This window comes from Topomyia yanbarensis, chromosome 2 (genome assembly GCF_030247195.1).
Source record: "Topomyia yanbarensis strain Yona2022 chromosome 2, ASM3024719v1, whole genome shotgun sequence".
NCBI classification, from domain to species: domain Eukaryota; kingdom Metazoa; phylum Arthropoda; class Insecta; order Diptera; family Culicidae; genus Topomyia; species Topomyia yanbarensis.
Genome location: NC_080671.1, coordinates 461,297,333 through 461,311,690, shown reverse-complemented (window position 1 = coordinate 461,311,690; position 14,358 = coordinate 461,297,333). Strand labels below are relative to the sequence as shown.

Sequence of the window (14,358 nt, the reverse complement as noted above, 5' to 3'; positions counted from 1 at the left end):
ATTATTGACGATTATTCAAATTGATTTACATAAAAATTATCGAAAAAAGGATTATGTGATTTGAAAATTAATAGCTGAAATGGTTTCAGTGACCCAAAATTAGTTAAAGGTCCAATTTGTAGTTATATTTGTATGTTATATGATAGGGTAAGGTGGGGCAAATCCGACCTAGTAAATGGTTTTGGCTGTAAAATGCTCATTTTACATCGGATCAAGTTGTTTTATATACCAAATTAAAGGTTAGACTCCTTTCTGTATATATCATTTTATATGGATCTTCGGACTATCTTGAGATACAAGCGTTTTACAAAAATGTTCATTTTTGCTGTTTTCAAAAATGGTGGGGTAAACCCGACCCCCTATGTTTTTGGTTGATTTAGTGCAGATATTACTCAAATTTTATGGTTTTTCAATGATAAATCAATGAATGTTATGTTATTGAATTGTAACATGAAGAAAATGGAGTTCAATATCAATCTTGGAATGCTAAAATCACGAGCAGTAGCACGTAATGATATTCCCATTTGCATCGGAGCAATTGCTCGACGAATACTATAATCATCACGTTTTTGTGTCTTTTGTTTGTAATTATGTACCATTTTGACTAAAAATAATAAATAATAACAATAAAAAAAATATTTCAATTTGATAAATAAAAATTTTCTTAGCAAAAAAGCGGTCGGATATACCCCAATATTTAGAGGTCGGATTTGCCCCACCGCGTCATTTTTCATTACGATGCAATTAAAAAATATTTGGAAAAGGTTGAACTGGATTCATCTATGCACTTTGTAGGGCTTAAATCAAAGAATTTAAATCCACTTACATTTATTATGCAATCACTTTAACAATCAGAAATAACCTGCAGGGCCGGCGGAATGCGTGGGTAGTATGGGTAGTACTACCCACTCGAAAATAACCGAGGGGGAATTACCCACTCGAAAATTTGGAACAAAACAAAACCTAAGATTAACCACGTATTGGTCTTGCGCACAAAAATCCTGCGTTGGAAATCCTTGATGTAAAACAATTGCATATTTTTTTCAGATACAAATTTCTTTGCTATACAATTTATTTTTTTTGAGAATATGGGATAATAATTAGGATTTGCTTGAAATTTGGTATATTTTTTATATTTATACTCAAATAATATTAATGCAATTTTATTCAGACTATGGGATGCAGTTAGAAATATTATACAATTTGTAATGTTTTAACATGAACAATCATTTAATTAAAAATTGGAACAAGGAGAAACAATAACTAGACAATCAGTAGACTTTTTATAAGGAAAGCAAAAGATTGTTGATTCCAACATCAGTAGCATAGAAAGCGAGGAGAGGGCGGACAAATATAACAGGGATAAAAAGAAATTGAACTTGTAGCTTTGTAGCAAACGGAAGATCACTATCAGGACATCATGAACCGGATCGTCGACTGGCCTCCTTGGATCCGCTAGTAACTCTTGGGATCAGATTTGCAGGTAGCTGTTTAGCAAGTCAACCAAAAGAGAAGATATAAATAAGTTTGGAGGATAGTCACCACATCTCGAACTAGAACCAGGTCGAACGGATTCGTTTACCGGAGATCTGGCGCTATACACATATTAAAAAATCGTGTAAATTTACGTCTCCTGACCATGACATATGCGAGCATCAAAAATTACATAACTTTACGTTTGATTTTAATTTTACAAGTCTTTGAATTTTGCGAGTCACGTAATTTTACTCCACATATGACGCTTTTTTTTAAATGTTGAGGAGTGTAATTGTATGGCACTGCGCATGGAAAGTACATGTTTCATGTAAAATTAAACAGATCACGGTTATTTTTCGTCATTTCGTCGATTACGGTTTGTTAGATTGTGGCAAGTTTGGAATTACCTCAGGGGTAAAATTCTGATTTTTTGGTGTGTAGAACACGGCGCACGACCCGACAACATGTTTAATGTCGTGATAGCTGTCATCGCAAGCGCAGATAACGCTCTCCACCACCCCAATACCCCGGAGAAGCGCATTCAACGTATAATGATTGCCACCTGAAGGAAGTCACGACCTTCATCCTTCCTTTTTAACCAAGGTTAGTTGATGCCTTTGGGATTCCTAAACTTCCATTATCCCACGAAATTTGCCAATTTTCTAGCGTCCTCAGACAAGAAATACTAAAAAATTCGTTAAAGCTGTGCGATCTTTCACAAATATTACCTTTTTTTTTTATTCATTTCGTTTATTTGATAGGCACAAATGCGTTAGCTTGGCGGTGCCAAATTCTTTTGTTTTTACATTTTGTATATTTTAAAACTAGGAGGTTACAATGTTGAAATATTTTTTTAAAAAAGAAAAATTTTACAGCTATCTTAAGACTAGAAATAAGATTCTATATACAAGAGAGGGGGCGAAAGATTTTTTTTATGAAAAAATTTTAAAACAAGGAATTCAATAGTAATAATTTTTAGAAAATATTTACAGTCATCTTAAAACTAACAATATAGTTTGGTACACAAAAGGGGGAACAAATATTTATGAGAAAATTCGCAGGTGTTTCAAGACTAGGGATACAATTCTATTTACAAGATGGGGGACAATAGTTTTAACAAAGAGGTAAAATTACAACTATCTTAAAACTAGGAATACAGAATACAAATTTGAACTTTTTTAGCGGAGACTTATGCTTGGTCAAGATATTCAGAGGGGGGCTGTAGAAGCAGTTGTATCAAGGACAGGGGAGAGAAAGCGTAGATGGTGACCGGGAGAGAAGAGCAAAACTTGCAACTTTCGCTCAAACGGGAGATCAGCGAAAGATTACCGCCTCAGTCTAGTAGGTCGGATTGGCGGATGGTATTCTTCGGACCCGCGGGGAATCCTTCAAAAGTCATCGGACCTTGAGTCGCTCTCGCTTCAGTTTCCGTAGTGGTAAGTGCGACGGCGGTTACATAGTTGCAGTCTGGAGCTGATCGGTCCCACAAGGCAAGAGAAAGCTTCTAAAACGAGAAATAAAAAGAGAGGGGCTAAATTGGGATATTTGTCGTTTTTATGAAAGTATAAATAAGGGACATATAGGGGAAATCACGATTTGCCAGTATATCTCGGACTGGGACATTGGGTGGTCTACCTCGGGCCCGAAGGGAATCCTTTAACTGAGACCTGGCGTCCAAGTACCCGGCGCATACCCAGACAACGTGCTCGATGTCGTGATAGCCCTCGTCACAAGCGCACAGACTACTCTCCGCAAGCCCAATACGCCGCAGATGCGCATCCAAGGTGTAGTGGTTGGACATAAGTCGGGACATTACACGAATAAAATCCCGACCCACATCCATCCCCCTGAACCAAGGCTTCGTTGATACCTTTGGGATAATGGAATGTAGCCATCGTCCAAGTTCACCATTGCTCCACGAGGTTTGCCAACTGTTGAGTGTCCTCTGACGACAAATACTAAAAAATTCGTTGAAGCAGATTGGTCTTTCGTATATGTCACCATTTAATGCGCCCACCTTTGCTAATGAGTCGGCCTTTTCATTGCCCGGGATAGAGCAATGAGAGGGGACCCAAACAAAGGTAATTTGATAAGAGTTTTCAGATAACGTACACAAGGACTCCCGTATCTTCCCCAGGAAATATGGGAATTGCTTTTTGGGCTTCATCGCACGAAGAGCCTCGATGGAGCTGAGGCTGTCCGAAATGATGAAGTAGTGATCTGTGGGCAGAGTGTCGATGATCCCAAGGGTGTACTGAATTGCAGCTAACTCTGCGACGTAAACTGAAGCGGGATCATTGAGCTTGAATGAAGCGGTGATAGTATTGTTGAAGATACCGAAGCCAGTGGACCCATCGAGATTTGATCCGTCAGTGTAGAACATTTTGTCACAGTGGACTTCTCGGAATTTATTATAAAATATATTGGGGATCACTTGCTGGCGTATATGGTCCGGGATTCCACGAATCTCTTCCTTCATGGATGTGTCGAAGAATACAGTAGAATCAGAAGTATCTAGGAGACGAACACGGCTGGGAGTATATGAAGAAGGATTAATGCTCTGTGCCATGTAGTCGAAGTACAAGGCCATAAATCGGGTTTGAGAATTAAGCTCGACGAGCCTCTCGAAGTTTTCAATCACCAACGGGTTCAGAATGTCGCATCGGATGAGCAATCGATATGAGAGTTCCCAAAATCGATTTTTTAGCGGAAGAACGCCCGCCAGCACTTCGAGACTCATCGTATGGGTCGAGTGCATGCAACCCAAGGCAATGCGCAAGCAACGATACTGGATTCTCTCCAGTTTGATGAAGTGTATGTTCGCAGCGGAGCGGAAACAGAAACACCCATACTCCATCACCGACAATATCGTTGTTTGGTATAACCTGATCAGGTCTCCTGGGTGAGCACCCCACCATGTTCCAGTTATTGTTCGGAGAAAATTGATCCTTTGTTGGCATTTCTGTTTCAGATACCTAATGTGACATCCCCAGGTACCTTTAGAGTCGAACCAGACCCCGAGATATTTAAATGTGAAAACCTGGTTGATCGTTGCACCCATTAATAGAAGCTGGAGTTGCGCCGGCTCACGCTTCCTAGAAAAAACAACCAACTCAGTTTTCTCCGTGGAGAACTCAATACCCAGCTGAAGAGCCCAAGCAGACAAATTGTCCAAGGTATTTTGTAATGGTCCTTGCAAGTCGGCAGCTTTGGGCCCTGTAACAGAGACCACCCCGTCGTCTGCAAGTTGCCTTAGCGTGCATGAATTGGCAAGACAATCGTCAATGTCATTCACGTAGAAATTGTAGAGCAGGGGACTTAGACATGAGCCCTGGGGAAGACCCATGTAGCTAAATCGCGATGTTGTTAAATCGCCATGCGAAAAGTGCATGTGCTTTTCAGACAACAGGTTTAGCAAAAAGTTATTTAAAATTGGCGAAAGACCATGCTGGTGCAGCTTCTCTGACAGAATGTTGATAGAAACTGAGTCAAAAGCCCCCTTAATATCCAAGAAGACTGATGCCATCTGCTCTTTGTTAGCATAGGCCATTTGGATTTCTGTAGAAAGCAACGCAAGGCAATCGTTCGTCCCTTTGCCTTTGCGGAAGCCAAATTGTGTATCTGACAGTAAGCCATTTGCTTCAACCCAACTGTCGAGGCGAAACAAGATCATTTTCTCGAACAACTTCCGAATACAGGACAGCATTGCAATCGGCCGATATGAGTTGTGGTCGGAGGCTGGTTTTCCTGGTTTTTGGATGGCGATGACCTTCACTTGCCTCCAGTCATGAGGGACAATGTTACCCTCAAGAAACTTGTTAAATAAATTCAACAAGCGCCTTTTTGCAGTGTCAGGTAGATTCTTCAGCAAGTTGAATTTGATTCTGTCTAATCCTGGGGCGTTATTGTTGCATGATAAGAGAGCAAGTGAGAACTCCACCATCGAAAACGGTGTTTCGTTCGCGGTATCGTGAGGAGACGCGGCGCGGTACATTTTCTGTACCGGGACAGAGTCCGGACAGATCTTCTTGGCGAAAGCAAATATCCAACGGTTTGAATATTCCACGTTCTCGTTGGTACTATTACGGTTACGCATACGTCGAGCCGTACCCCAAAGAGTGCTCATCGCTGTTTCTCTCGTTAACCCGTCGACGAACCGGCGCCAATAACTGCGTTTTTTAACTTTCATTAGACTCTTCATTCGCCTTTCTAACGACGCGTACTGTAGATAGCTAGCGGGTAACCCGTCTTCCCGGAAGGCCTTATATGCAGTGGATTTTTCCGCGTACAGCTCTGAGCACTCTTTATCCCACCACAGGGTGGGAGACCGTCCATGGGTATTCGCGCTGGGTACTGGTTTAGTCTGAGCTTGATTCGCACTGTCGAGAATCAAGCCAGCCAAAAACCTGTACTCTTCCTCCGGAGGAAGTTCTTGAGTGGATTCGATTTTAACGGATATCGCGGTCGCGTAACTCTTCCAATCAATGTTCCGTGTGAGGTCATACGATACATTGATTGTTTCCGATGGTCTTGAACCGTTAGCAATTGAAATCACGATAGGCAAATGGTCGCTACCGTGGGGATCAGGGATCACCTTCCACATGCAATCTAACTGTAGCGAAGTCGAGCATAGAGATAAATCCAACGCGCTTGCGCGTGCTGGTGGTGTAGGAATCCGCGTCATTTCTCCCGTGTTTAAGATGGTCATGTTGAAATTATCGCAAAGATCTTGGATTAATGTTGATCTATTATCATCATGAAGACAGCCCCATACCGTACCGTGCGAGTTAAAGTCTCCCAGAACTAGCCGCGGTGCCGGTAAGGATTCCGCGATATTACAAAGCGTTCGGTGCCCTACCGATACTCTAGGAGGAATGTAGATGGAAGCAATGCAAAGGTCTTTACCTTTGATTAAAACTTGACAAGCGACAATTTCAATGCCTGGTGTCGAAGGGAGGTTAATTCGGTTGAAAGAATAGCACTTTTTGATCCCCAAAAGTACTCCTCCATAGGGGTTTTCTCGATCCAGACGAATTATATTAAAGTCGTGGAAGTTGAGATTTATATCGGAAGTTAACCAAGTTTCACATAATGCGAAAGCATCACATTTTAAACTATTTAGTAAAAATTTAAAGGAATCGATTTTCGGGAGGATACTTCTGCAATTCCACTGTAGAGCAGTGATCGAATCGGTGACCTCGTTCGATGACTTAGCCATCGAAGGATACGATCGCTGCAAGGAGGGGCCATTTAGTAGTCAACTGCTTCAAAAATGTTTGCACTATAGGGAGAAAACGTATCAGAAGGCTTTTAAGAGGATCAGTAACATTGAAAGCTGTGAAAATTAAGTCCACTATGTCAGAAAATTTCATTAGTCCGCTACTGGACTGAGTATCTGTTTGAAAAAAGGGGACACTTGGGGTTTTGGATGTCCCTGGAAGTGGTGGGTACTCCTTGTTAGAATTAATATTTCCAAGTCCTGGAGCAAATTGCTTCGGCTTTTGTGCATCACTTCCGTTGGATTTATTGATTGCGGTTGGCGCACTCTGAGTGGACGACACCTTGGCACCCTTACGAGGCAATGTAGGGGAGGCTAGATTTCTCCTCTTCCTGGATTCCCCTGGGTTAACCAATGATGTTCCCTCTTGTGGGTCGTCAGTTTCTTGCTCAACGCCAGCCAAAAGAGCAAAGGAATTTTCGGAAGCGACAGATGGCGAAGCATTCTTTAGCATTTCTGCATAAGAGTGCCTCGAGCGATCCTTAAGGGAGCGCTTAATTTTATCCCCGCGCTGCTTGTACGCCGGGCATGACTTAAGAGCATGCGGAGGGCCCCCACAGTAAATACACTTCTCAGTTTCTCCACCGCAAGCGTCATCCCCATGCTCTCCCTCGCATTTGCCGCACCGTTTTTTATTGCCACAATAAGTGGCTGTGTGGCCCAGTTGCTTGCAATTGCTGCAGTTCATGACCCGCGGTACGAACAGGCGAACTGGTAGGCGAACCTTGTCAAGGAGGATGTAGTTGGGAAGAGCAGATCCGGAGAAAGTCACCCGAATCGAGTCTGACGGAGAATAAGTTGTCTTATCATCTTCAGTTTTTGCGGAATACAATTGCTTGCATTCCAGAATTTTCACCTTTTGAAGTGAAGGGTCCTTAAAGCAGCCAACCCCGTACTTCAACAGGTCTTCGCACTTTAGACCCGGTTCGGCGACGACCCCATCGATCTCCACAACTCTACAAGGCACATACACTTTGAATTGCTTCGTAAAACGCTCGCTGCGAGCAATCTGGTTTGCCTGGTCGAGGTCATTTACTATAACGCGTATCTTATTAGCTCGAACACGTGTTATCTGAGCCACGGACGGGTAGTTGGCAGTCAGCTCCCGTGAGATTTCTAGAATATTGGGCGATTTCGTGTTGGGCCGGAAATACACCACCCAGGGTCCAGTCGAACTGGCTGGGTATGTTTTAATACGGGGAGGACTGGGGGAATCAGGGGAGGGAGTAATTTCGGGTTTATCCGGTATATCCATGGGAATATCATTCCCATCCAATGTTACTTCGCCCTCGGCCATTTAGGCACGAGGATAACACGTGGTGTAAACGAGAGATGAAACTTATATTCAGGGGAAAGGGCAGAAGTAGAGACCGATCGGGGAAAGGGAAATGAAAGAAAAAAAAAAATACTTAGCTTATATAGCGGCGATTCCGGCTATTCTGGTATTCACTTCACCAGCCTGGGCACCGGCGAACAAAGACTGCCTCGAACAATGGTTGACCTTCACTGACAATTTATTCTTGTTCACTTTATGCACAGCACCAGAAAACGAACTGCTTCGATCGAGAGCTCGGAGAGTTATGAAATAAATATTACCTTGTTATGCCTAAGTGTTCGCCTTCTCATTGCCATTCTAATCTAAGTGTCACTTTTCTCATTACCCGGAATAGAACAATGCGAAAGAACTAAAACTAATATTCGTATCATGCAATCAGGAACGATTTTAACATAAAGAATCTAAAAACGCCCATATTTTCTCCTGGAAAATAAGGAGTGCTTTCCATGCTCCATCGATCGAAGCGGAACTGTAACGATGTGGACATGGGAACTGTAGTGATGTGGACATGGTCGTATAAAACCATGTTTTGTGGGGAGAATGCTTAGCGCGAGTAACTTTGCTGTCAGATAAATTTGTGTATTTGAAGAACAAATATTACTATTATTTACTTATTAAATTTTGATCACGAAACGTCTATCATTTGAATATGAATTTACGTGGAATGCTGTTGTCGCCGATAAAGAATTCTTAGTTCCATGTATTCCGAACAAAGGCCGAATCGAGTACACAGCGTAGGGCCCAGCTGCCAGACGAAATATTGCTTGTCTAGTTAATCCGTTGACGAACCGGTGCCAATAGCCACGTTTTTCAGTTTCCATCAATTATTTGCGTTTCTAACGTCGCGAGTATTCGAAAAAATTTGGGCGATCCGACGTTCAAAAAGTCCTCATAGGACCATTTCGCATACAATTCTGAGCACTCTCTGACAATAACGGAGTGGGAAACCGTCCACGGTTGCTAGCGCCGGATATTCGTTTCGACTGACCTTTAATCGCTGTGTAGCCAGCCAGTCAAAACGTTGGACACTTACTCCAGAGGAATTTCTTATTTTGATTCGATTGTTTCGGATATAGTGGACGCGTTGCTCTTTCGATCAATGAGCACACTAATGAGGTAGAGTACAACGATAAATCTAACGTGCTTGGCCGCGCTGGTAGGCATTCGTTTCATTTCCATTTAAATATGGGGATATTGAAATTGTCGCGAATATTACGCAGTAAGATAGATAGGTTATCATAATAAAGACAACCCCATGACATAGCGTGGGAGTTGAAGTCTTCTAGAACCAGCTGAGGTGCGATGTATATGGAAACAATATCAATAAATCTTTGTCTATAATTCGGATTTAACATGCGACATTTTCCACACCGCATTTTCCACACCGTGCTTTATTTCTACAATAGGCCCGTTGTTTGCAACGGCGGCAGTCCATGCCCCGCAGTACAAAAAGGCAAACAAATGGACGAGCTCCGTTCCAAAGAACAAATTTTGGAAGAACAAATCCGGGGAAAGGCTCGAAATGAGGCTGATGGAAAATAAGTTTTCTTTTACTCCTCGATTTTTGCTGAACGCAATTGCTCGCATACCAGAATTTTCACTGACTGAAGCACAGGGATCTGGAAGGAGCACTCCCTATTTCGCAATAAGGGCCCTTTTTGGAGACTACACCATCAATTTCTACTTCCCAGGTGGGTGCGTAGACAAAAAACTTTTTTGTACACGGTCGAGTGTTGTTTAGTTACATCACGCGATATATCGATGATGTTAAATAGCTTGTCTTTAGTCCGGGGAGAAATCACTCCGAATCTTAGTACCCACTCGGGAAAAGGGTGTTCCGCCGGCCCTGATATCCTGTAGTCAATGATGCCCAAAAGTCAAATCAAAAGTTGTAAAAACACACTTTTTGTCGTATGAGCATCTCAATGTAGACTAATAAAATGCTGTCATACCACCATTATGATTATTTTCGATGCTCTACACGACAACATTGATATTAGCTCGAGTAGTGCTTCTGATTTTCGGTAACAGAGGGGAGTCGGGTTTACCCAACGGTCGGATTTGCCCCACCTTACCCTATGATATTAATTTTTGTGATTTTGTCCCATTTTGGTATGTATAGGTGCTACTGTGCGGCTGTTTGGATTAGAAATTACTATTGTTTAGAAAATGCGTAATTTTCTCTGGGTAGTAGGCTGTTCAGAGATTATTAAATCTGCTGAAGACTTAAAAGCGGTTTATAAAGCTCCTATCATTCATCAAACAATTATTGATCTCCCCAAAATGTCCAAAACATTTTTAGCATCTATTAAATAAAAACCTGTTTTAATCCACCTAGTGGTGCAATTGTGCCTTTCTCATTTATCCAAACTATTATTTAATGGCACGACTGTCACGAACCTGATAAGCAATATGTCGATACTGACACACTTCAAACAAACAAAAATATAATATTTATATAGCTTAATCAGCGTGAGTTCAATGTTGTCTTCATGTTAACTTCATGGTGGAGAAGGGAAGGGATATAATTAGTGGGAGAGGGAGGATGCATCGGGAATCATCTAACTTATTGTAGTATACGGGGTTGATGAAGGGAATGCATGTGGGAGGTTGGTCTGACAGGGTGGGGGTTGATGGTGTAGATGGAGGGGTTCAAAACCGAACTTCATATTATACCTTCCATTTGAGACTAGGTTAGTGAAAAGTTTGTAAACATCGGTTAAGAGTTTGCTGGGAAATAGGTGTGAAATTAGCTCGGGAACTTGGCGAGTTCCCAGGGGGCATAAAGATCCGTCATAGGTGACCAATGTGATCAAAACTACTTCAATTGGTCATTAGTGATCCAGCCCCTCAAATCCATGTAATGTTGAACGTATTTGAATATGTATTATTATTCGGACATCATAGGGTTACCAGTTTACATGAGAATTTGCCGTGTGACCACACTCTTCAACCCGTAACTCCGGAACCGGAAGTCCGATCAACTAAAAATTCAATATCGTCTTATGGGAGCGTTATACCGTTCATTTGATTTTGTGCAAATTGGTTCAGCCATCTCTGAGAAAATTGAGTGACATTATTTGACACACACATAGATACACACATACATACACACACAGACATTTTGCGACCTGGACGAACTGAATCGAGTGGGATATGACACTCGGCCCTCCGGGCCTCGGTTTGAAGATCGATTTTTGGAGTGATTGCATAGCCTTTCTTTATATGAGAAAGGCAAAAAGGATTTGTATATTCGAGTAGCTACCTTTACAAATACTGAACATTTTACGAATAAAAAAAACTTTTCTGGAATTTTACTTGAGAGCCTTTCCAACTATAATGTAACAACTTATGAAAATAATCAGGGCAGCGCAAATTGCAATTCAGTCCCCAACCCTCGAAAGAAACAAATTTTAATATGTAACAGCAGTCATCTGCCTCGAAACTATATCTTTTCAACAATGGAACCTTTCATAATGTGACCTACTTACTACTTAGTTGCACAACATCACATCCATGTTAACGAACGTCCTCCTGCAACAGCTCTAGTAACACACTGGACCTGATTCGGCTTGTCAGATAAATTTCGATTAACTAACCATCTTCACTCATCCTCTAAATTAAACGTTCCGCTTCGATAGTAGTGGAAATCGAACTATCTAAAATTTAAATATCCGCACAAAACGCGGAAAAAGCGACCACTGAGTGAAGTAATCAAATCTGTTACGCGATAGTTGGCCTATTTGGGGAAGAAAATTACAACTGCATCAAGCGGAAAGGCCCAAATTCCTCCTAGGCTTGAACTACCCAGCAGTGCAAGGTGTCTCACACGATCGAGCCTTTTGTAAAGATTTACCAATTTTCGCCTCAAAAAGATAAACTCATACCCATAAAAAATCGTTAAGTCATGAAATACATTGTATTTAGTACCTCCGGCAACCAACAACGATCGTCCGATCGAGCAGCGGCAAAAAGAGTCCAAATTATGGTGAAGAAAAGTGAAATTATTTCTACGGCGGCGAGCCCCGGAAAGAGTATGTCGAATCTTTACGTAACCTTTACCGCGCGATTTCCGCAACCAACCAACCAACCAACCTCCAACCGACCGGCACCGGTTTTGGGGTCGACCCGATTGCTGCCCTCGCTGCTAGTTGTAACCTGTTGTTGTTTCGCGGGCTACTTTTAAGCAAGTGCTTTTTTGCTCGAATTTTACTTCCATCTTTCACATTACAGAATACCGGCGCAGATGCAAACTCCGACACCAATAAGTGGTACCGGCGGGAGCTTCACCAATGCGATCCGACAACGATCCGAGGATGATGATGGTGGAATCAATCCGTTGTTTGGGTTGCTGAATGCTCTGTCGGTTGGCCACGTGGATCCCAGCCGGTTGTCCCTACCGCCGTTCACGGCCGGAAGTGGCTGTGAGGAGAAATCGTTTTGCGAACTAGCCCGCTACGGAACTAACCACGATGCCGATGTACTCTCGAAGATGTTGTGGAAAATTGCCAACGAGTAAGACTGTTTGCTTGTATGAATAATAAATAATATGTTTACCGTGATCTTCATCTTTTGATAGGACACCCTCCGATCGTGCCCGCCAGAGTGGTTTGGAGGAACTTTTCCGCGCCATCAAAGACAATGACTGTTCAAGATTTCGCTGTGAAAACACTTGATCCTGGGGCTTGTTTGTGGTTTTTGAAGAGCATCACTACTTCCTCACCTGTTTTTTAACGTAGACGCGGGACGAAATTGACTTTTTCGATTATTATAATTATTACGTCTGTATATCGTGTGAAGTACCATCAACAGTGACTCAAAAGTGGATGCGCCTTGTAACACGATTGTGTGCGAGTAAAGAAGTGAAAGTTACATAACAAGATAATTTCTCAGCGCTGATATTATGTAAATTTAAATTTTCTCTTCAAATAAAAGTACCAACTAAATACAAGCGTCATTCTACTGGCTCAGTGCCCGCGGTCGTTGTCGGAGGCCCCCCGACTCACTCAGCTGGAAGTGGTTATTAGCGAAACGAAAAGGTGCTCAATCAATTATGACAGTGGCTCACATTGAAGAGTTCGTATGGATGCATTCCCGAGTTGTGTTAATCTGATTTTTCTCTTCCTCCGAACGAACGTCACACGATCGTCTTATCTCAAATGATACGACCAAACCACACACACACACACCTCGTACGTCTGAGCGGTGCTGTTTGCCCAACATAACCTTTCACGTGTAATACACGACATGTTGAACGCTGGATTATCGTGTATGACGGTTTGGACGGTTAGAGAAGAACCGAAGGTGGTCAAACGGGTCACATTCCGTTTTTGAGCCTGTGTATTTTCTATGAGCACTTATCGCGGGAAGCACCGCGGCGGCGGCGAGATGAATTGTGCGGTTCATAGGTGGGTATCTGTTATTACCGTATTTATTGCCCTTACTTTCACTCTACGATTTATTGATTGAGCCGTTTCGAAATTTATTGTCCGCGGAATTCAATAATAGATGTCTTATTCACACGGGGTGACTGGTAGCTCGTTAAGGGCAAGCGGATTAAATACCACGAAGGCACCGTAAAAATGTTTGGGTATTTTATATATTTCTCAAAATTAACACATTTAGTGGAAGACTCGTATTCGTTTATTGCTTGTGATTCAATAAAGACTAATTAGTATTATTAAAAGCTGCAAATTGCCAAAGAAATTGGAGTTTAGGTGTGTTTCGCCTTTTGTTTCCCTTTTTGCTGATTGAACATCAGAGAGCGAGTAAGGGCGCTATAACCCTGGCTCATTGGCCAGGGCAGGGCTGAATACTTCTGTCCCATCCCAGGAACCTAGGACCAAAGGAGTGGCATTAACCCTCTTAGCAAAGTCACTCCCAACGATTTATCAAACCCCCATCAAATTGAAACGGTTGTGTACGGTTGTCCACGTTTCTTCCTTATTCAAGGTTAAAAATAATCCGTTGATTAAATTATTCATTGAATGAATAATTTGATTGCCGTATAATTTTGAATCATCTTTATTTTGTACGCTGCACAGTTGGCCTGGCCGCTTTAATGCTTGTGTCATATTCAATATGTGCCACAAACATTAATAATGACAAGAAAAAATGTGGACGAACGTTTGCAATTTTCCAGGATCCCTACATGTATTGGCTGTGTATGTGTAGACTAGACTAGACTAGACTTTTTGCTGATTGAAGATCAAATAAGTGGATCGCCCGTGGTTGCTACTCCGTTATTGGCCAGAACCAATTGTAATTG

At 42.1% G+C, this 14,358-nt stretch overlaps 1 protein-coding gene across 1 annotated transcript in view; it reads left to right on the top strand.

Moving 5' to 3' along the window:
* The window catches only part of LOC131681177 (uncharacterized), a 78,015-nt gene extending 65,033 nt beyond the window's left edge, over positions 1 to 12,982 (top strand). Inside the window, exons 5-6 of the mRNA XM_058961887.1 lie at positions 12,324 to 12,605; positions 12,670 to 12,982. Of these exons, the coding sequence (XP_058817870.1) occupies positions 12,324 to 12,605; positions 12,670 to 12,766 (379 nt within the window). The 3' untranslated portion in view covers positions 12,767 to 12,982. The remainder of the gene's footprint in view (positions 1 to 12,323; positions 12,606 to 12,669) is intronic.
* Positions 12,983 to 14,358: the final 1,376 nt, after the last annotated feature.